General features: G+C 51.7%; 2 protein-coding genes across 7 annotated transcripts in view; both read left to right on the forward strand.

Moving 5' to 3' along the window:
• FBXO42 (F-box protein 42) overlaps positions 1-5,115 on the forward strand; it is an 85,874-nt gene extending 80,759 nt beyond the window's left edge. For all 3 annotated transcript variants that reach the window (XM_006105749.3, XM_023746690.1, XM_014447833.1), the window contains one exon: positions 327-5,115. In XM_006105749.3, coding sequence (XP_006105811.1) covers positions 327-1,442 — 1,116 coding nt within the window. In that variant the 3' untranslated portion in view covers positions 1,443-5,115. The remainder of the gene's footprint in view (positions 1-326) is intronic.
• A 6,415-nt stretch (positions 5,116-11,530) lies between these two features.
• On the forward strand, positions 11,531-18,167 carry RSG1 (REM2 and RAB like small GTPase 1). Of its 4 annotated transcripts, none has more exons than XM_023746693.1 (6): positions 11,531-11,659; positions 14,197-14,345; positions 15,630-15,782; positions 16,338-16,462; positions 16,761-16,897; positions 17,117-18,167. In XM_023746693.1, the coding sequence occupies exons 2-6, from the start codon at positions 14,234-14,236 to the stop codon at positions 17,364-17,366; spliced, it is 777 nt and encodes a 258-aa protein (XP_023602461.1). In that variant the 5' UTR covers positions 11,531-11,659; positions 14,197-14,233; the 3' UTR covers positions 17,367-18,167. The 4 variants fall into 4 exon arrangements, with proteins under 4 accessions (XP_023602461.1, XP_023602460.1, XP_006105812.1 ...); XM_023746692.1 differs by having other exon boundaries at positions 11,545-11,764; XM_006105750.3 differs by lacking the exon at positions 11,531-11,659 and adding an exon at positions 13,149-13,806 and having other exon boundaries at positions 17,117-18,166.
• The last annotated feature ends 3,284 nt before the right edge of the window (positions 18,168-21,451 follow it).

The raw sequence follows: 21,451 nt of genomic DNA on the forward strand, positions 1-21,451 counted from the left end.
GGAGTTTCTCACATATACGAATCACTAGAAGAGAAAACTTAGTGGGCCCCCGTCATCCTTTTATGTCCCAACTTTAAGCATCTCTTTGTCTATAAAATTTTCCCCAGGGACCCCCAAACAAAAAAATGATTCCTCCCTCCACTCTATCTTTATTCTGTAGACATAGTTCTAGTAATAGCACACGTCCATCTCCCCTTTAGCCTAGAAAGCAGCCTACATTATTTTCATCTCTGTATCTCAGGTACCTATAAAATGCCTGGGTCATGCATAAATGTTTGATAGTTGAATGAATCATCAGAACTGAGCACAAGTCTTTTGCCTTCCAGGTGGGACAGTGTGTGGTGGTCTTTAGCCAGGCTCCCAGTGGGAGAGCGCCACTCAGCCCGAGTTTGAACTCTCGCCCATCACCTATCAGTGCCACTCCTCCAGCCCTGGTTCCTGAAACCCGAGAGTACCGCTCTCAGTCTCCAGTAAGGAGTATGGATGAAGCTCCGTGTGTTAACGGCCGCTGGGGAACACTGAGGCCCAGAGCTCAGAGGCAGACCCCCTCAAGTTCCCGGGAAGGGAGCCTTTCCCCAGCCAGAGGAGATGGCTCTCCTGTCCTCAATGGTGGGAGTTTATCTCCAGGAACAGCAGCTGTAGGTGGCTCTTCCTTGGACAGCCCTGTACAGGCCATATCTCCTAGCACTCCATCTACCACCGAAGGATATGACCTAAAAATGGGACTTTCTTTGGCTCCTCGACGAGGATCACTACCAGATCAGAAAGATCTGAGATTAGGATCAATAGAGCTGAATTGGGACCTGAAACCTGCTTCTAGTAGCAATCACATGGATGGTGTGGACAACAGGACAGTTGGGGGAAGCATGAGACACCTTCCTGAACAGACGAACGGTGTGCATACCCCACCACATGTGGCCAGCGCCCTTGCAGGAGCTGTCTCCCCAGGTGCCCTGCGCCGGAGCCTAGAAGCCATCAAAGCAATGTCGTCCAAGGGCCCCTCAGCCTCTGCAGCACTAAGTCCTCCTCTGGGATCTTCTCCAGGCTCCCCTGGGAGTCAGAACCTGAGCAGTGGAGAAACGGTGCCCGTTCCCCGGCCAGGGCCAGCCCAAGGAGATGGACATTCCTTACCTCCCATTGCCCGCCGCCTGGGCCACCACCCTCCACAGTCCCTCAATGTTGGCAAACCCTTGTACCAGAGTATGAACTGCAAGCCCATGCAGATGTATGTGCTGGACATTAAAGACACCAAGGAGAAGGGGCGGGTCAAATGGAAAGTATTTAATAGCAGTTCTGTGGTCGGACCTCCTGAAACCAGCCTGCATACAGTGGTACAAGGCCGGGGTGAGCTCATCATATTTGGAGGACTGATGGACAAGAAACAGAATGTGAAGTACTATCCAAAAACAAACGCCTTGTACTTTGTGCGAGCAAAGAGATAATGTTCTAAACCCCTTCCCCTTTCTGTGGCTTTTAATTTGGAATTTTCCAGCAGGCAAGCATTTGGACTGAGAATTAGGAAAACAAAGGACAAAATGACTCCCATAAACCAAAACCCCAATTTCCAACCTCACGCACTCCAGGCTGGGATCAAATCTCCATTAAGAAAAAATATATATATAAATGTATATTATATAGCCAACTCTGTTTACAAAGAGGGAGAGATCTCCGTCCTGGTTCAGATAAAATTGTTGCTGTGTTTTAGCAGAGGCTGTGCTGCCTTTTCTACTTTGCTGATAACTAGACCAAGAATTTAGGGAACAGACTAATATCAGAAATTTCCTCAAGAAACTGAAGAGCCCCCTGTAAATCTTTATGTGGCCTTCTCAGAGTTAGAAAAAGAAGGGCAGGATGCACAGGTAGCGGTTCAGATTCGCGTGCTTCAGGTGCTGGCAGGGTAAGAAAAACCTGTAGAAAAGTGTTCTCCCCTTCTCTTAAAACCACAGAGGACCTGTGAAAACCTCTCTGCAGTAATGCCCTAAGGCTGGCCCCATTCTGCCCTTTGTGACGGAGGGCAGTTACCCAGCGAGGGATTTTGTTCCACGTTCCATGTGCCCGGACCATCGTGAAACAATGTGTGTGCAGCGACACCTGTCCACCTAGTATCCATTGGTCTTCTGAGTGCTCCCTCCGTGTCTCAGAAAACATTTTGGTGTCTGATTTTATGGAATACCCTGACAATCACATTTGGTTGCAAGTTGCCAAAAACCACATTTGTTCTCCTTTTCCTTCCTTTAAAACTTGATCTTCAGAAGCTGCCTTTTCTTCTCCCACCTTTTTTTCATAGGCAGATTTTTTAATGTCCTAAAACCTTTCTCATTTTTTTGTTTTCTTTTATAAAGCTCAAGTGCCCAGAGAAATATCTTAGAAATTTCTGGAACACTTTCTCTGGTGTCACTAAGGGGCCAGTAGAGAATTCCAAATGCCAGTATCGTGAGAGATACTTGAAGCATCAGAATAGACTGTTTTTCCTTATGAGCTTCTTTTTACTTCCAAAGCACAGTGGGCCCATCCGTCCATATTTATAAAATGTGGAAATTGATCCTGAGAGGGAATCCCAGTAACAGTTCCTTCTAGAAATTATTTTGCCCTTGTTGTGACATGCATTTTCTGCCTGGCTATCAACCGGTGATTGGGTTGAATGACGTGTGCTTGACCTCTTTGAAGTATGCCTGACCTTGGAAGCAGCTCCTTTGTGATTGTCTCATTCATGTGTCACCCAGACAAGGCTTGGCTTTTTACTTTCATGTCATTTCTGAGATAAGATGCAACCACCTTTGGTGATACATGGTCTCTAAAACTATGGCCTGGGCACATTGGAACCACTTAAATATGGATTTTAATTTTTTGTGTATGTGATTTCTCATCAATGGAAAGAGGATTTTTATTTTGTCTTTAGGATTTAAATTTCAAAACATTGCATTTCCCATCCCCACTCTCCCCTTTTTCTTGTTCACATTTCCCAAGCACAAGCCTGCTGCAGCTGGCCCTGGGTCCTGGCTTTCAGCCAGCACTCAGCAGGCTGTCTGATATGTATGTTTTCTCCTGTTACATCATGTTGAGTCCTTTTCCCTCACCATCAGCTTTTACAATGTGGTCTTGGTGGGAAAGTCCCCCTGGTGCCAAGCCCAGGAAAGGGGCAGCTCACAGGGAGGGATGTGTGTTTCAGAAACTGCTCTATGTGCTCCCTTGGGTGAGGGAACTACCATGTGCCTACTAACTATGGTGTCCAGCTGCTCACAGCTCAGCACTTAGCTTTCCAGACTCCCTGCTTTGGGCTGCTGCCGGTCCTTCTTTGGCAAAGACTGTTAGATCATGGGGGGGTCTTTACTCGCAAGAGAAAGCTAGCCTAGAAGATTAGCCATTTTGGCATTATTGATGTTGCTGAACCATGTTTATGACATTGCACTTGTGCATGGACAGTGCCTCCAAACGCAGTTCTATTTAAATATAAAGTATTTGGAAGCCTGAAAGTGCAGATTCCAACTCTGTAATCTTTCCCTTTGTCCTGTGGCCTTCCTAAGCCAACTGTTAACTTGTTGATGCCTCCTGCTTTCCCCAAGTAGGCAGGTAACAGAGAGGATCCCTTCAGAAAGTAACCCAGCTCCTCAGAACTCCCTGGCATCCCAGTATTACCCACACCACTTGGAACCAGACTGTCCGTTTACAGCCCTTTACAAAAAATCTGCCTCGTCTCCACCCAGTGGTGTCTGTCTTGGTGACTCCTGGGCAGTGTGGGCGTGAACCTTGGGAGGGCGGCTCCGCACAGTCAAGGCAAAGCCACCCGTGCTGGAACTGCAGGCACTCAGCTGAGGTGGCCGTCTCTGCAGCACCGCGATGCTTCAGTCAGACCAGGTTCAACCACAACTCTGGTTTTGATATGAGGCCAATTTTTGTCTTAAAAGTCACTGAGAAAAATGAGACAACGTATTTTTTTTTAACCCTCAGGAGCACCTAAAGCAAATATTTATCAGTATTTAAGTATTTAAAGTACATTTTGTTTCTACTTGAAGCTTTAACCCCTTCCATTCCTGCAAGTGTGCCTTTGAGAGCCCCTGTGTCAGATTGACCTCCCACCACCTTGTTGCCCTCAGTGGGAATTTTAGTCTCTTACCCTTGTGGACAGAGCTTCCTGTTTTCTCATTCTGCAGTCTGGGCAGTAGAGGGGGCTCTGTCTTTTTGTTCATGTTGTACACTTGGGTGGTGGGCTCCACAGTCCCCACCTACCCCACATTTTGGATGCACAAATAGGTGTCGAAACAAGCTTAAATTTAGTTGTAAGGCCATCTTGGGCTTGCCCTCCTTTCAACCCTTCTGGATTGATTTTATTTTAATGTTTGAGTTTTATATCAAGAGCTGAAACCATGAACTATCCTAGGAACTGAGTTGGAACTCTTTAAAATAAAGAAACAAGGGGAGGAAAGAAAACCAACAAGAAATCTTGGCTTTGGAGGACAGAAAGCCACCAGCTGATGGAGAACAAAGGGATGTTTCCCTTCCATCTCATGCTATCTTTCTGGGTTTCCTTCTGCTTTGCTTCTTTCCTTCCCCTTAAAAGTGATATTCCTGGTTGGGTTGTCTGTCTGTCCTTGTCCCTGTGGTGATCCTGGCATGGTGATGTGCTCTGCTTTGCATTATCTGTGGTCTCTTACCAGCACACAAGTCAGTGGGGAGGATCCGAACACATCCGGGGGCAAGAAAGCTGAATTCTGAGGCCTGGGTCCTGTGCAGCCTCCCACAGACTGCAGAAGGCATGTTCTGCATGGTCACCAGTAAGTGGCTCCCTCACCATGATCATTGTCAAGTGAGAACAATCCTGAGGCTTTGCCTCCATCTGTACTCTCTCTCCTTGCTCAGCTCCCCTCCCACCAACCAGGGTTTATGTCAGCGCACCCCCCTGTGTGCCCTGGCAAAGCTGGTGCTGAGTGATGTTTCCCATACAACTCAGGGGTCCGGGGTGGCCTATCCTGAGATGCTCATTTTAGGCGCATAATGGTGTAGGAATGAAAAGTGGATTTGATTTCATTGATATTTAAATCACTGTCAATTTCATTTTTTTGTTGTCTTCCCTGATGACTTTTTAGCAATTTAACAAATAAAACAAAATGGACAGAATTGTCTTAACTGTTTTATTGGTAGAAAAGAAACAAAACTGTGAATGGAAGCAATTGAGGTTAGAAATTAAAGTTGGAAGCAAAGTAGTTGGAAAGCTCTCTCTGCTTCAGGAAGGTTGTGTTTGGGGGTAGAGGTGGAGAGTTGCTCCTCCCTGAGGACAAGGTCGTTGAATGCTAAAGCAGCTCTCAGTCAGCCTTGAAGGACTCGGTGTTTCAGACCCTCAGTACCGGGCAGTGGAGACCCAAGAGAGGTGATGAGCTTGAAGCAGAGACCCAGGGGCCAGGTTGACATCTACACCGTCAATGGCCTAAGCAAAGATGGGGACACAAGGCTCCAGGGTCTTGAAATAGCATAGCAAGTGGTGGTTGGGAACGCAGGCCAGAAGCCCTGCAGGCCTGGGCTCTACTCCCTGCCTTCCCCTATTTACGACAGCCTTGGATGCAACTTTTCTTACCCATGAACATAGTTTCTATTTTATAGGACAGTGGTTCTCAACCTTGGCTCCACATTAGAATCACCTGGGAATCTTTTTAAAATCCTGATTTCTGGGCCTCGTCCTCGGAAATTCTGTTTCTTTGTTATGGGATGGGGCCACAACATTAGTAACAAAGGAACAGAATTTCCGGAGGATGAGGCCCAGAAATCAGGATTTTAAAAAGATTCCCAGGTCATTCTAATGTGCAGCCAAGGTTGAGAACCACTGTTATAGGATCATGAGTATTAACTGAAGTTGGATGTGAAAAACACTAGCACAGTGCCTGGCACATAGCAGCTGCTCAAAAAATGGTGGCTCTTACTTATCGTTAGCTCTTGAAGGAAAAGCAGAGCCCAGTGTGTCCATTGTTAGCATGCCTGTGCTATGGATTATGTGTGTCCACAGTTGTCTGGGTCATCCTTTAGATGTCATGAGAACCTCAGAGGTTTTTACTTCTCGAGAGCAGTAAGTAGCAGCTGTTGCCATAAATCAGGTCAGAATTGTCTCAGTTGTTTAATCTCCCTTTTAGACTTATTCTTTGGGTTGCCAGTCACATTTGGCCTCCAGCACATTCTTCTGCCTGGATTTAAAGGCACATTTAGTTAGCTCCCAATCTGGAAGTATCAGTTAGGGGCTGATGACATGAGTGTGCCCACCTGTGTGGGGGCCTGGGAGGAGCCAGACACCATAAAAGCAGATGGCTACAGCCCTGAAGCCATTTGCTGAGTATGTGCCAATTCCTTATATCCCTGGGTCTTTGTGCCAAGTGCTTTCTCTTCATTCAGTACATACTGAACATCAACCTGTCCCAGGCTCAGGCTCTAGGCCAGTGGTTCTCAACCTTGGCTGCGTATTAGGATCACCCGGGAATCTTTTTAAAATCCTGATTTCTGGGCCTCATCCTCCGGAAATTCTGTTCCTTTGTTACTAATGTTGTGGCCCCCCCCCCATAACAAAGGAAACAGGAATTTTCCGGAGGATGAGGCCCAGAAATCAGGATTTTAAAAAGATTCCCGGGTGATTCTAATGTGCAGCCAAGGTTGAGAACCACTGCTCTAGGCCTACAGCTCTTGTCCCAGGCTGCGATATGAAACTCCCATTTCTAACAGCATGTGGTCCGATGCTGTCTCTGCTGTTCACCATGCTTTGAGGCACACAGCAAACTAGACTGTGACGTGAGGGAGGGCCTTGGGTGCAGAGGGCCCCGCACCATGTGCTGACAGCTACTGAGTTGGTGGTGATGGGGGTAAATGATAGTTTCGAATGCTTCCACAGTTGCCCTTGAGGAAGGGTTGGGCTGTACAAGGTCAAGGGGCTGGAAGCTCTAGAAAAGAGATGTCAGGGTCAGTGGGAAGAACTGTTACAGTCAGAGCTCTGTGTAACAGGTGGAACCAGTTTGGCATCACTGGAGGAATTCAAGCATTGTCTGGATCGCCAGTCTATGGGCTGTTGTAGAGGAGGCAGTGCATAGGGTGCCAGTGATGATGGGTGGTCCTGGGAAGGACGAAACATCGGTGCCTGGGGAAGACTCCACATGCCCAGCCCAGAGGTCAGTCCTGTATGGCTCCCTGACAGCATCCGAACACAGACTGCCCGTGCCAGAGGCCATGCTCCTGACCACTGATGAGCATGTTTCTGTTCTGAAGGAGATCAGAACGGGAAAACAGCAACGTGATTGGCTGCAGGTCAGAGGATGTGTGGGAGCAGAGAAGAAGGAACTTGCTGATTTGGGTGGAAACCTTAATGTCAAGAATACAGCTCAGAGAAGATCCATGACTCACCCAAGGCCTTGCAGACCTAGCACTGCACTCCCTGGCCACTCCCATGCATGTGGGTCTAAGTTACAGCATCTAGCTAGGGAAAGGGCAGCGCCAGACTGTCCTTTCTCCTCGGGTCTTTGCAGCTCCTCTCCAGCTGGCTCTGTGGGAGGCTGTGCAGGACTCACTGACTCTGACGGGACCAAGGCCTTGCACATGTCACTACCCTGAGCCGGCTCTTCAACCTGAGACTCTGCCTCACATCCTAACCCAGGGAACCTGGGAAAGACCAGGCTTTGAGCACCCTCAGGTCCAGGCAGGACAGGAGGCATCGCCTCGACATCCTGCAGGTTGGCCGGCTTATCGTGCTGCCACACTTGATTGGGGTTTACCCTTGCTCTGCTGTGCCTTCTCGCCTCCTCCAGGCAGAGGGGAGCATCCCCAGCTGAGGTCTGCCTTCGGTTCTCTATGGCCATAACTTCCTACCCACTCCTCTACAATGCACCGACAAAAGCAGTTCAGCATTCTTGTGGGTTCTTTGCAAGGCAATGATTTCCCCATTGCTGGAAGTGTTCAATCAGGGAGTGATAACTTCTATGCGAGGGGATGACAGGTGATTTATGCATCAGATCAAGAACAGGACCAGCCTGGCCAGCGTGGTTCAGTGATCCAGGAGGTCATGGTTCGATTCCCAGTCAGGGAATATGCCCAGGTTGTGGGCTCAGTCCCCGGTGGGCATGCAGGAGGTAGCCCAATCAATGATTCTCCCGTCGTCATTGATGTTTCTATCTCTCCCTCCTTCTTCTCTGAAATAAAAAAAAAAAAAAAGAATGGGACCAAGGGACCACTCTTTCAACCCTTGAGACGTTCTGTGGACTCTGAAAGGACTTCCTAGAAAGGATGCAGGACAGGGAAAAGGGCACACAGACTTTTGACCAGGAAAGACCTTGGTTCGAAAGCTGGCCCTGTCACTTTGACCACCTCTGAGTCAATGATGCTGCCAGCCTCACAGGTTAGCATTTTAGCTGGAACCAGCAATAATTGTTAGTTTATGAAGTGGGTGTTATTCCTCAAAAAACCACCTGGGGGCACCCTGTGAAAGAATTTGAGTCTTGGGTGCTCTGCTAGAGGCAACCTTGAGAAGGAAACAATGTACTGGAGGAGAAAAATGCCCATTTTCCCCTGACCTCTATTGGTAAAGCCGGGGTAGGACCCCTTCTCTGGCATCTGCTGTGCATCTGAGCACCACTGCCAGGCTGGTCTGCCAGCCTTCTCTGCCCCAGCCCCCACCTGTGGGAAAGCCAGTGTTTTCCCCACGGGCCTGGGCTCTGGGTCCAGGCCCTGTCCGCATACACAAAGCCAAGCTGTTTTAAGTAAATGTCTAAGAGGCTGGTGGAGTATGTCGTGCCCCACACGGAGCTTGTCTACTTACCCCCTGCAGAGAAGAGAAGGAGGACTGAGGGCCATGCCTTACCAGACAGAAGCCTGGGAGGAAGAAGGAAGCTCCTGGCCCGTTGCCTAGCGTCTGGGTTGCCACCCCCCCCCCCCATAGGAAGACCAGGAGAGCGTAGGACCACCCTGGGGCTTGCTCATTCTCAGCATGCATGCCCTGAGCGTGTACCGAGACACACAGGCGTGACTCTAGGTGCAGTGGGAAGCGCTCAGAGGCTTTGAAGCAGGGGAGTGACAGACACACGAGGCTGTCCAGGTCCAGGACACAAACGCTGTGATCCTGGGCCTGGCATATTGCAGCCTCAAAAGAACTCCCTGGGCATGAAATATAGGATCTCCAAATCCTGTATTTAAAAATGGAATCTGGACATTTTTAATCGGCCCCGCTTCTAAGTGGAGTTGCCTGGTTCTTTGACTTTATTCCCAAGTGTGGCATGCCCAAGGGCAAGGTCTGTATCTCACTACTTCCTCCCAGTGTCTGGCCAGGCACGCGTGCTCAGGAATATCTGACAAATACATGTCCTAATCCACTCATGCCTGGAATGTTCGCCCTGCTTCCCACTGTCCTCCCAGGCTCACCCTCTTCAGGCCATTCTCCAAGCTGGAGCCACAGCCAGTTGTCAGTCAACACATTTTTATTAAGTTTTTACTATATTTCAGACATATTTCTAGGTTAGTAGGGATTATTATGGGCTGAATTATGCCCCTGAAAAGTTCATTTGTGGAAATGCTAACCCCCAGTACCTCAAAATGTGATTATATTCATGACTAGGATCATTACTGAGATGATTAAAGTAAAATGAGGTCATTAGAGTGGGCTCTAAACCAATGTGACTGCTCTCCTCATAAGAAGAGGAAATATGGACATGGACTCATACCGAGGGAAGGCCATGTGAAGACACAGAGAAGATGGCCACAGGCAAGCCAGAGAGAGAGGCCTGGGACAGAGCTTCCCTCACAGCCTGCGGAAGGAATCAACTCTGCCAATGCCTTGATCTCCAATTTTAACCTCCAGAACTAAATGTTGAGGCCGCCCACCTTGTAGTACTTTGTTACTGCAGCTCTAGGAAACTAGTACAGGGATATAACAACAAAATGATGAGGCGAGCCTCACGGAGCTTATGCCCTCGGTGAAAGAGACAGATGATACATTTTTAAATTTCAGGACCAAGAACAGGATAATATGAAAGAGTGAGCCTGGGGTCCCAGGGCAAATCCTTGAGCAGTGGAGAGGGAAGGCCTCTCTGTGCAGGTGACATTCACCCCGAGACCTGAGTGGGAGAAGCAGCGTCCATGTGAGCTCCTGGGGGAGGTGCAGAGAGCTCCAGGGGTTGGAAACTGCAATGCAGAAGCCCTAAAGCAGGGATGGGGAACCTTTTTTCTGCCAAGGGCCATTTGGATATTTATAACATTGTTCTCGGGCCATACAAAACTATCAACTTAAACATTAGCCTGCTATGTTTGGTCAAACATTTAATTAACTCACTCCTAATGCGTTGGCAGGGCCAGATGAAATGATTTCGTGAACTTTATAAGGGTGTTCCCCACTCCTGCCCTAAAGGAACAGAAAAAGGCCAGGGGCCCTGGCTGGCATTGCTCAGTGGTTAGTGTGTCCTCCTACCCCCCCCCCACCCCCCACCCCCCGCACTGAAAGGTCTTGGGTTCAATTCCCTGTCAAGGGCATGAACCTGGGTTGCAGGTTAATCCCAGGCCTGGGTCCGAGTGCATGTGAGAGGCAATCAATGGATATATCTCTCTCACATCAATGTTTCTCTCTCACTCACTCTCTCTTTCTCCCCATTTCTCCTCTCTCTCTCCCTCGTTCCCCTCTCCCTTCTACTTTCTCTAAAAATCAATGGAGAGGGGAACTCACTAGACCAAGATGGTTCACAAGCTTCCTTCTGAAATGCAATTCTAACCACCTCACTCCCAGGTGCCAATTGCTGTCTGGCTTCCTGTCCCCAGCAGCAGTGTTTATCTAAATTAGGTCTGTGGACTCTATCATGGACTGACTTGTGTACCACCCCCCCCACACACACACCAAATCTATATGTTAAAGCCCTAAGTCAGATAGGGCCCCCCATATGACTTATTTGAGATAGGGTCTTCAAGAAGATAAAGTTAAATGAGGTCATAATTGTGGGGCCCTAGTCTGCTATCACCGGTGTCCTTATAAAAAAAGGAAGAGCCAAAACCGGTTTGGCTCAGTGGATAGAGCGTCGGCCTGCGGACTGAAAGGTCCCGGGTTCGATTCCGGTCAAGGGCATGTACCTGGGTTGTGGGCACATGCCCAGTAGGAGTGTGCAGGAGGCGGCTGATCGACGTTTCTCTCTCATCGATGTTTCTGACTGTCTCACTCCCTTCCTCTCTGTAAAAAATCAATAAAATATATTTTTTAAAAAAAAGGAAGAGACACCAAGAGTGCATGCAGACACAGGGAGAGGGCAGCCTCCCGCAAGCCAGGCAGAGAGGCTCACCCGAAACCAACCCTGGGGCACCTTGATTTTGGACGTCTAGCTGCCAGAACTGTGAGAAGATAAATTTCTGTTGTGTAAGCCCCCCAGTCTGTGGTAATCTGCTATGGCAGCTCAAGCAGATGGATACAGAGCTTAACTTCCCCGACTGCCCAACGCTCTCCTTACAGGTGCGGCTCACAGACTCATCGAACGCCTCAAAGCAGAATCTGGGGGATGGAGCCCAAGAATCCATGTTTGGAATGGGCTCCTGGTGCCCCATGAGCTCCTGAGGGCGGTGAAGACTGATTCCAAAAGCTAACCCTCTGGCCACCAGCTCCTCTGACCACCAGCCTCCCTCTCTGTGCGTGAAGACCTCACATCTTCTCTGGCCTCCTGGTTAACTGGTGAGTTCATTCTGCCAAGTTGCTCCATTTCCTCACACTCTCCCTGAGCCCTCCACCATGAGGCCAGCGAGCACAGGACTGGATGTGGAGTCTGGAAACCCAGAGGTAAGTCAGCTCTGAGCCCTGGCACGTGGAGAGACGATGGCTGTGAATAACCTGCCTCCCGGCAAATCCCGTAAGGACTGCAGGAAGGGGCACTGAGCGACCGGGGAGTGTGGGCAAGTTTCAAGCACAGAATCCTGTAGGAGTGGTTATGCATGTGTGGTATCTCTGCCTAGCTGCAGCGGAAGCAGGTGAAGGAAGTGCCCTGCCTTACACCTCCTCGTCCCCTCCACCCTCTTGGATATAATGGGCCTCCATGATTTGTGGGTTTCGGTCCTCTGGCTGCTTCCAGCTTTACTAGGAGCCGTCCTCCAGTGGCTGGGGCAAAGTTTTAAAAACATAAGGTCCACTCTGGCAGAAAAGGTACATGCTAGTACTTCTGAGTCCTCAAACCCTGGCTTCTGAGTCTGGTTTTCCACTGACCACCTGTGTGGTGTGGCCTCAGACAATCGTGTAGTTTCTGAGCTTCCTTGTCTGTGAAAGAAAAGAGGAATAATATTTCCTACACAGGGCCGAAACCGGTTTGGCTCAGTGGATAGAGCGTCGGCCTGCGGACCGAAGGGTCTCAGGTTCGATTCCGGTCAAGGGCATGTACCTGGGTTGCGGGCACATCCCCAGTGGGAGATGTGCAGGAGGCAGCTGATGGATGTTTCTCTCTCATCGATGTTTCTAACTCTCTATCTCTCTCCCTTCCTCTCTGTAAAAAATCAATAAAATATATTTAAAAAAAAAAAATATTTCCTACACAGGTTTCTCTATAGAATTAAATGAGGCAACCTCTGTTGGCCTTCAGTAAAGACTCATAGGTTACTCCTTACATAACAGGGATTTGCCCTACCTGAAGGCACTGCAAGAGGACACTGGGAAAAATTAAGTGTAATAGACAGCCTCTCAGTAATGCCCCACCTGCATCCTGTCCAGCCAACAGGCATTTAACTGAGCACACGCCTTTGGGTAGCAGGCCAGCGGTTCATGGCCTCAGTGCCGAAACTCGGCTCTAGGAGGGCAGGGACTTCTTCGCCAATGTATTCCCAGCAGTTAGACCAGGCTGAGCACATAGTAGGCGCACAGTAATTATTGTTGAATGAATGGAGTGAATTGATCAATAAATGACTGGAAGAGCCTGGCCGGTGTGACTCAGTGGTTGAGCGTCGACCTATGAACCAAGAGGTCGCAGTTCCATTCCAGGTTGGGGCACATGCCGGGTTGCCGGCTTGATCCTCAGTGTGAGGCGTGCAGGAGGCAGCTGATCAATGATTCTCTGTCATCATTGATGTTTCTATCTCTCTCTTCCTCTCCGAAATCAATAAAAATGTATCAAAAAGAAAGAGAAAGAAAGAAAGAAAGAAAGAAAGAAAAGAGAGAAAGAAAGAGAGAGAGAGAGAGAGAGAGAGAGAGAGAGAGAGAGAGAGAACTGACTGGAAGGTACAATCACAGTGGACAGTGGGCCTCTGACTCATTTTTAAGACCTTGAGCAAGTCCTTCGATCTCCCTGAGCTGCTTTTTCCCCACTGTGAAGGCAGCGGTGTTGAACTCATCTGGGGCCCTGCAGAGCAGGATTAACACAGTGATGATAATAATAATACTGAGCACTGCTGTGGGCAGGGCACTGTTGTAAAGAATCCTAGGAGGAAATAGTATTTCACCTCCACTCTATAGAAGAGGGAACCGGCACGGAGAGGCAGTGGGCCCTCTCCTCCTGCAGAAGGGGGATTTGATTACGTTTCAGAGGAAAAACGAGGGCTCCGACTCAGCAACGAAGAGGACCCATGGTCAGAGGATGTCACTGAGCGGCGGTAGCCACCAACGTAGGAGAGACCAATCCTCCAGCCCCGCCCCGAAGCAGGCAACCCAACTCCGCCCCCCGCGTCGTCATGGCAACACCCTCCGCACATGCGCCTCTTGCACCCGGACCTGGCCTGGTGGCGCTCACCAACGCCAAGAGGATTGCGGCCCCGCAGAAGCAGGCCGAGCGGACTGGGCGGCTGGAGGGGGAGCAGGAGCGTGGGAAGGACTTTTAAAGGGGCGCGCGGGGACCGCCGATGGTGAGGGCTGGGGGCCCCGGAAGTCGGTATCGAGGAGGCAGAGGAGAAGCTGGACGGTGTGACCTCTCCAGGTGACCAGGGAGGAAGGAGCTGTGTAAATGCCCTCGGGGCAATAATTGGGATGGCTGCCCCCAGGGAGAAATACGGGCTAGAAGGGACTACGGAATTACACTTTCTGGGTAATACGAGGTAGAGGGGGATGGGTAACCCCCCAGGACAGTGACGGGAGCGTAGACTCGAAAGATGCTAACGGGGTAATAAGAACGGTGGGGCTCCACGCCGCTCCACCACCCGAGGAGGGAGCTAGGACTCCGCGGAGCCAGGGGGCAGGTGAAGAGGGCTCATAGGTCCAGCTTGGGACAGTAACCCTCTCCCTTCCCCTGCCCTCAGCATTCTGCCATCTCCCACCCCGTCCCGGTGCCCAGCCATGGCCAGACCACCCGCCCCTGGCTCAGTGATTGTCCCCGACTGGCACGAAAGCGCCGAGGGCAAGGAGTGCCTGACCTGCATCCTGCGCAAGAACCGCCGGCGGGTGTTTGGTAAGTAACCCCTTCCCCTCCCCCACCCCCCCAGACTGTCACTTGCCGTCCCTTACGGAGAACAGTGTCACCTGGGGAGGGGGGGCGCAGAGAAGCAGGGCAGTGAGGGCCTTTGGCACTGCATTCCTCAGCCTTGGGGCCTCTGGTCTATCCCTGGGGCCCTCACCCCGAACTCGCCTTAGAGCTAATTCCACCATCAGAGCCAGGATCATGGAAACAGGCGAAACCCTGCCAGAAACTACAGTCACCAGAGAGGCTGTTGATTGAGCCCTCACCCCGTGCCAGGCCCTCTGCTGGGCACTTGACACAGCAGACTCCGGTTTCACCTTCTCCGCAGCACATCTCACAGACGTGTTCAGACTAGCGAGGAGACACAAGCCTCTTTCATATCCTGCTCGCTCCCGGATAAGACACTCCTGTTCCCCAGGATGAAGCCAACTCCCCAGGCGGGGCCGGGCTGACAGGCCAGCAGAAGGGCCTGGCATCGGCTGTGAGAGTCCAACTCTGACCAGGGGAGACAGAGCCCCAGAAAGCTTCAAACCAGAGAATGCGAGGGCATCCTGCCACGGAGGACTCTGAGGTCCTGTGCCTATCGATGTAGCATCATTTTAGACTTTTTTATTTTGCAAGTTTTAAATTAAAAACATGCATAGCCCTGACTGATGTGGCTCAGTTGGTTGGAGTGTCATCCCACACACCAAAAAGTGGTGGGTTTGATTCCCAGTCAGGGCACATTCCCAGGTTGTGGGTTTGATCCCCAGTCAAGGTGTGCACAGGAGGCAACTGATCGATGTCTCTCGCATCCACGTTTCTCTCTCTCTCTCTCTCTCTCTCTCTCTCTCTCTCTCTCTTCCTTCCGCTCTCTAAAGTCAATTTAAAAAATTATAAAGATCTTGATATATTAACTGTAAGGAGTTTATTTGTAGTAATTGAGAATGCTTTTGCTGATATTTCTCTACTGAGAAAAGAATTATGAAACCCCTTGCCTTTACATGTGAGAAATCTAGGACGTGATAATAATATCAATACAAACCATCTCATGCGTCAAACTTAAAAACATAATTTGGTGCTGTTTGGAGTGGGCTTGGCCCAGCTCACAGAGCAGTGTTCTCAGCAGAGCTTACCCAGGAATGCTGCTTGTGTCCCAGGCCTCGGTAATGAGTACAGAGAACCACAGGTTCTGAAAAAGCCCTTAGAGAGGAAGTTGTCCCACCCAGGGTCTGATGGGGCAAGGCGCTGGGTGGGACCACCTGACCGCACATCATGGCTCCCTTCTTGCCCCAGGGCTGCTCGAGCGACCAGTGCTGCCCCCAGCTGTGGCCATTGACACGGCCAGCTACAAGATCTTCGTGTCTGGGAAGAGTGGTGTGGGCAAGACGGCGCTGGTGGCCAAGCTCGCTGGCCTGGAGGTGCCCGTGGCACACCATGAGACCACTGGTGAGTCCATCCTTGGGTGGAGAAAAGACTGTCCCTGGAGCTCACAATCTGGGATTTGAACCAGCCCCTCATTTACTCTGCAGCCTTGGAAAGTCACTCACCTCTCTGAGCTACATTGGCTCCTCTGTCCAACAGGGATAATAGTATCCATCCCACGGGGTTGTTGGGAGGTTGGTACTAGAGATAGTGGTGGTAACATGCCTAGCACTGAGGTGGCGCAAGGCAAGTGCTCAGAAAACACTAAGCTTTTCTTGCTTCCTTCCATTGGATGCTGATTGACCATCACATTCCAACACCCTCCAGTGTCCTGGGAGCTTTGGGTCCCCTTGTACCTATGAGTGAAACTTGGTTGTCACATGGCTGCTGGGTCGAGGGCTCTATCTGCCTGGTAGACGGGAGGCTCCTCCAGGGCAGGTCGGTTTCCCTCAGACAGAATTCTCCCGGGCCGGGGACTGTGCTTTCCCCATCAGACTTGGACCCTCGAGGGCAGGGACGTGTTCTTCCAGTTCCTTCCTGGCCCCCGACCTCTCTCCACCTCTGCCTCTCCCTCCCCAGGCATCCAGACCACCGTGGTATTTTGGCCTGCCAAGCTGCAGGTCAGTGAGCGTGTTGTCATGTTCCGCTTTGAGTTCTGGGACTGCGGGGAGTCTGCGCTCAAAAAGTTCGACCACATGCTGCCGGTGAGCAGGCAGGTGGGCCTGGGTGGGTCCTGGCGGGGCTGGTTGTCCCAGGTGGGCCTCTAGCCTGGCCTGCTTGGTTTGCAGGAGCCAGAATTGGGCTTGAATGGGCTGAGGGTGCTGCCCCTGCTGGGAGAGCTCTGAACTGGCGCTGGGGACTGGATCCCAGCCACTCACTGCTCGGGCCTCAGTTTCCCAGTCTGTGAAACGAGGGGTTGTGCTGAGACTTCTCAGGGCCCTGCAGCGGACAGGAGGGTTCTGGTCCCAGGGTACAGCCTTGAGCGAGCCTCTCCATCCCCAGGCTTGCAAGGAGAAGACGGACGCCTTCCTCTTCCTCTTCTCTTTCACCGACCGTGCCTCCTTCGAAGACCTCCCTGGACAGCTGACCCGCATAGCAGGCGAGGCCCCTGGTGTCGTCAGGATAGTCGTTGGCTCCAAGTATCCTTTGGGTGACCTCTAGGACTGTCAGAGGCCACACCTGGCAAGACATGCAGCCTACCTCTGCCCAGCTGTGGGTCCAGCTCCATAGGCTTTATTAAAGGCTGCAGCAGGGTTTCCCTCAGACCCTGGGTGTGGGGCTCCAGGGGGGAGGGAGAGGCTGGGTGTGATGGGATGGTTAGCAGTGTCACCCGGCCAGGCTCCTTAACCCTCCTCCAGGTTTGACCAGTACATGCACACGGATGTGCCTGAGCGTGACCTCACAGCCTTCCGGCAGACCTGGGAACTGCCCCTCCTGCGGGTGAAGAGTGTGCCAGGGCGGCGGCTGGCAGATGGGCGCACGCTGGATGGGCGGGCTGGGCTGGCTGACATTGCCCATGTGCTCAATGCCCTGGCGGAGCACCTGTGGCACCAGGACCAGGTGGCAGCTGGCCTGATTCCCAACCCTGCAGAGAATGCTCCCGGCTGACATGAGTGGGCACCTGTGGTCCTTACTCCTGACTCTCAGGTGACTCAGAGCAGGGGATGGGACCCAGGACCTAGGGCTTGGTCAGGAACCTTGATCTCATCCTGAGGACTGGTCAGGGAGGCTGGTGGCCTGTGAAGACTCTGCCCCAGCAGCACTTTCCTTGCAGAATTCATGGCATGAGGTGCAGGCACAAGGCTTTGTGGGGCAGTGGTTTGAGGTCCTCTGGCCTTCTCCCTTGGCCCGGGGGCCCAGGCTCTGGAAACTGAAGAACTGCATGGGCAGGTCCCAGGTCTCCAGCATCTCCCCAACCTCCTGCTGTCCCTCCCCTTCTGCAGCACACAGGGAAGATAAGATGACTGGGGAGAGAGGGGGTCTCAGCTGGGCCCTGGACCTCAAGTGACTTCAATCAAGAGCCAGTATTACAGGGTGGGGCAAAAGTAGCTTTACAGTTGCTTTTTTATGGAAAATAAGACAATATCTATATGTAAAAGCCTATGCAACCATTACGACTGGTCGACCAAACAACCAGTCAACCAGTTGCTATGACACATACTGACCACCAGGGAGCAGATGCTCAATGCAGGAGCTGCCCCCTGGTTGTCAGTGTGCTCCCACAGTCAACCTGCAGTCAACCTGCGGCCGACCAACTTCCCATGGTCCCTACCTCCGGCCGGCCCCCTGATTGGGACTGGGCAAGAAGGCCCCAATCAGCCCCAATTGCTGGCCAGGCCGAGGGACCCCACCTGTGCACGAATTTGTGCACCAGGCCTCTAGTAATTAATAAATAGTAATACAAAGAATAAACTCTGTGTTTCACATACTCACACCTGTATACCTTTTGCCCCACCCTGTAGTTGAGATAATACCATCTGTTGTACCAGAAAACCCTGAAGTCTCAGTGGCTTGCCTCTAGAAGTTTTTTTCTTATGTCTCACCTCAGGTAGAGATGAAGGCAGCTTTGGGGTCTTGGCTTCATGCATTCACTCAGAGACCCAGGCTCTGAGATCTTCAACACATGGCTTCCCAGATTGCCCTGGGGCATCACCATCCAGTGAGCAGACCAATGAGTGCAAGTGAGAGGTCACCCAGGAGGTTTCTGTGGACCTGCCCTAGGGCAGTGTGCCTCATTTCTGTCCACATTTCTTTGTACAACCCCTAGTCACGTGCTCACATGGAGTTGTAGGGGAGGCTGGGAAAAAATGTCCTCCTGTGTGTCCAGGAGGTGAGCCCCCCACTCTGCAGTGCCTTTCTTGATCGTGAAGCTGTCAGGCTAGGCTTAGGACAGGGGCCCTGCCAGTCTGGGGGAATCAGAAAGCATCATGGACCAGGTGGGGGTCAGGGAGTGAGTTGGCCTGTGGGCAGCTCTGCCCTGTGGGAAGCCAGCAAGGACAGGAGCAGGAAGATGAGTGAACTTGCTCATTTTTTAAAAAAGTATATGTCTCTTTTAAAAAGTGTATTTTTATTTTTATTGATTTTTTTAGAGAGAGAGGGAGAGGGGGAGAGAGAGAGAAATATCCATGTGAAAGCGAAAAATTGATTGGCTGCCTCCTGCATGCTCCCTACCGGGGATTGAGCCCACAACCTGGGCATGTGCCCTTCTGGGAATTGAACCAGCAACCTTTCTGTACACAGGATGATGCCAGGGCTGAACATGCTCATTTTTGTGTCTCACCTGACACTGGTGAATGTAGGCTAAAGCGAGGGTGGAGGGGTGGAGGGTGCTGACTAAGGACCTTTAAACTTTCTGAAAGTCCCTTATGATACCCCACTGGCTCCATAGCTTGACCCCTGGGCTGAGGCCTGGCCTGAGTCTAACCCAGCTGTGAGGGCCCTGGAGATTTAAGTATAGTGACCCCCAAATCCAGCTGCCCTTGGAGATCCTCTTGAGAAGTCAGCACTGACAGCTTTGCACACCCACACTCACACGTGATCATGAGTGCACACCCAGCACTCCTGAAATGCCCGCCCCTCCTGGCACACACAGGAGGCTCATACATACCCCCAGCTCACACTCCTGAGCACACGGCCTGCCTGCCTGGCACTTGCCACATCTGTCTACCTTGGGCACTGCCTGTAGGCTTGCCAACCCTTCCAGAGCCTAAAGGACTGACCAGCATCTTCTTACCACCAACTCTGGTTCACAGCTGAGGCCTGAGCTTATACTCTAGAGAAGGAATGTCCCCGAGCAGGACCCCAAGACTCACGGTGGCACCGCCTGTAGGCCATAGACCTTCCCACTGTGGCCTCCAGCTCTGCTCCCAAGCAGCCGGCCTTCAGCCTGGTCCCCTCTGGTCTTAGCTCCCGTTGACCTTACCCCACCAGAGCAGCAGCAAACTGGGAGTGGGACCCGGTGAAGGTGTCCTCTGGGCCTGAATATGAGCCTCCAGCTACAGGTACCTGTGTTGTGAGCGCCAGCTACCCCACATCCCAGCCAGTTATCTCTGGGCTTAAAACTCCCCCAGGAAGGAAGCTTCTGGATCCTTCTTGGGTACCAGCTCTGCTAAGAGCCAGAAGGTTACTCTGGAGAAATAACCCAGGTCCTCCCCACATCAGGGCAGGCCAGGCTCCTGGTTAGCACTGCTCCACTCAGAGAATCTCTCATCACCCACCTTCACCCAAATCAAGGGTCAACAATTTCCCTTCACCATCTTCCTGGGAAAGAATGGAGCAGGGAGGAAAATGGGGCTGGGACTTGGAGCCTGGCCACCCACCGCCCCAGTTTGGTCACCATGACATACCCAGTAACCACTGCATGGCAGGATGCAGTCAGTTAGTAGTCACTGAACAAACTTGGGTGCTATTTACTCCTCCATCCACCCACCCATCCTTATGTCCATCATCTACGCTTTCATCTGCCCCCCCTCCACCAAGCCATCGTCCGTCAATCTACCAGTCTGCCCATCTACCTCCACGTGTGCACTCATTTATAGAGATTTGCCAAATGTTTTCCTGTCTAGTTACTCACCCATCTGTCCATCTGCTGCTCACTCATCCACCAGGCCACTCAGGCCTCTCCCACATTTGTTGTTAACTTCATCCATCCATCCATCCATCCATCCATCCATCCACAGGTTCCTAGCCAGGCCCTGGGGGAAACGGCCCTGCAGAAGCAAAAATGAATTAGACCTCATTCCCTTACTTCCAGAGCTCCCTGTGCAGGCAGGACAAGGTGGAGGGCTTCCCCCACCCCAGGGTCATGACACCCAGCTGCTTAGGCCCTGGGATGAGCATTTATTACCCCTCTGACAGGAGTGCTCACATCCAGAGTTTGCTGTCCCAGCCCTGCAGGTAGAACAGAACTCAGTGACAGGCCTGAAGGAACCCTACTTCCCACCCACACCGGCCTTTGCCGCCTATTCACTGGCTCTGCAGCCATCCTCATCATGGTGAGGGGGCTTTGGGCTCTTCCTCTAGAAGGACAGTCCCCTCCAGGGGCAACTGGGACCCTGGTGACCTGCCCTGTGGCTCTGACAGCGCCCGCTGCCGGCCCCCAGCTCTGTGTGGTGATGATTTTTGTCATTTACTGCAGCATCATAAGCCCTGCCATGTCCCATGTGGGCAACCCGTGCTCATGACCCAAGTAAGTGTCCCTTGGGGAAACGGAGGGTGGGAGCACTGTTCCGGCCCCAGGCCCAATGTGGGGATCCTTAGGTTCCTTCCATCACATGGCTGGGCCCCAGCTGATGGCTGTCCCTCTGCCTAGGCTGGCAACATTGTCAACACCTGCAGCACTGCTGCTGACCCTCCTCTTGGGCCAGGTCTGCACCTCACTGGCTGAGCAGCTCACCAGGAGGGGTGAGTGAGGGCAGGGGGTCACAGTGGTGTCCTGGCATCAGTTGGGAACTCAGAGCTTGCAGCTCCTGCATTGGTGTCACCAGCCTGTTCAGCTACCTGACACCCCAGCCGGTTATCTCTGGGCTGGCCAGGGGCACACGGTTGGTATCAGGGGGAGGTGAGTTGGGGACAGAGCATATGAGCTGACTTGATGGGTTGTGCCAGCCCCCTTGCACCCAATATAACTGTGGCCAGCTCTGCCCTTTGCCCAGAGATGTACAGAATCCAGCCCCTCCATGGAGATGCCTTCA

The sequence above is a fragment of the Myotis lucifugus genome, unplaced genomic scaffold (genome assembly GCF_000147115.1).
Source record: "Myotis lucifugus unplaced genomic scaffold, Myoluc2.0 scaffold_720, whole genome shotgun sequence".
NCBI classification, from domain to species: domain Eukaryota; kingdom Metazoa; phylum Chordata; class Mammalia; order Chiroptera; family Vespertilionidae; genus Myotis; species Myotis lucifugus.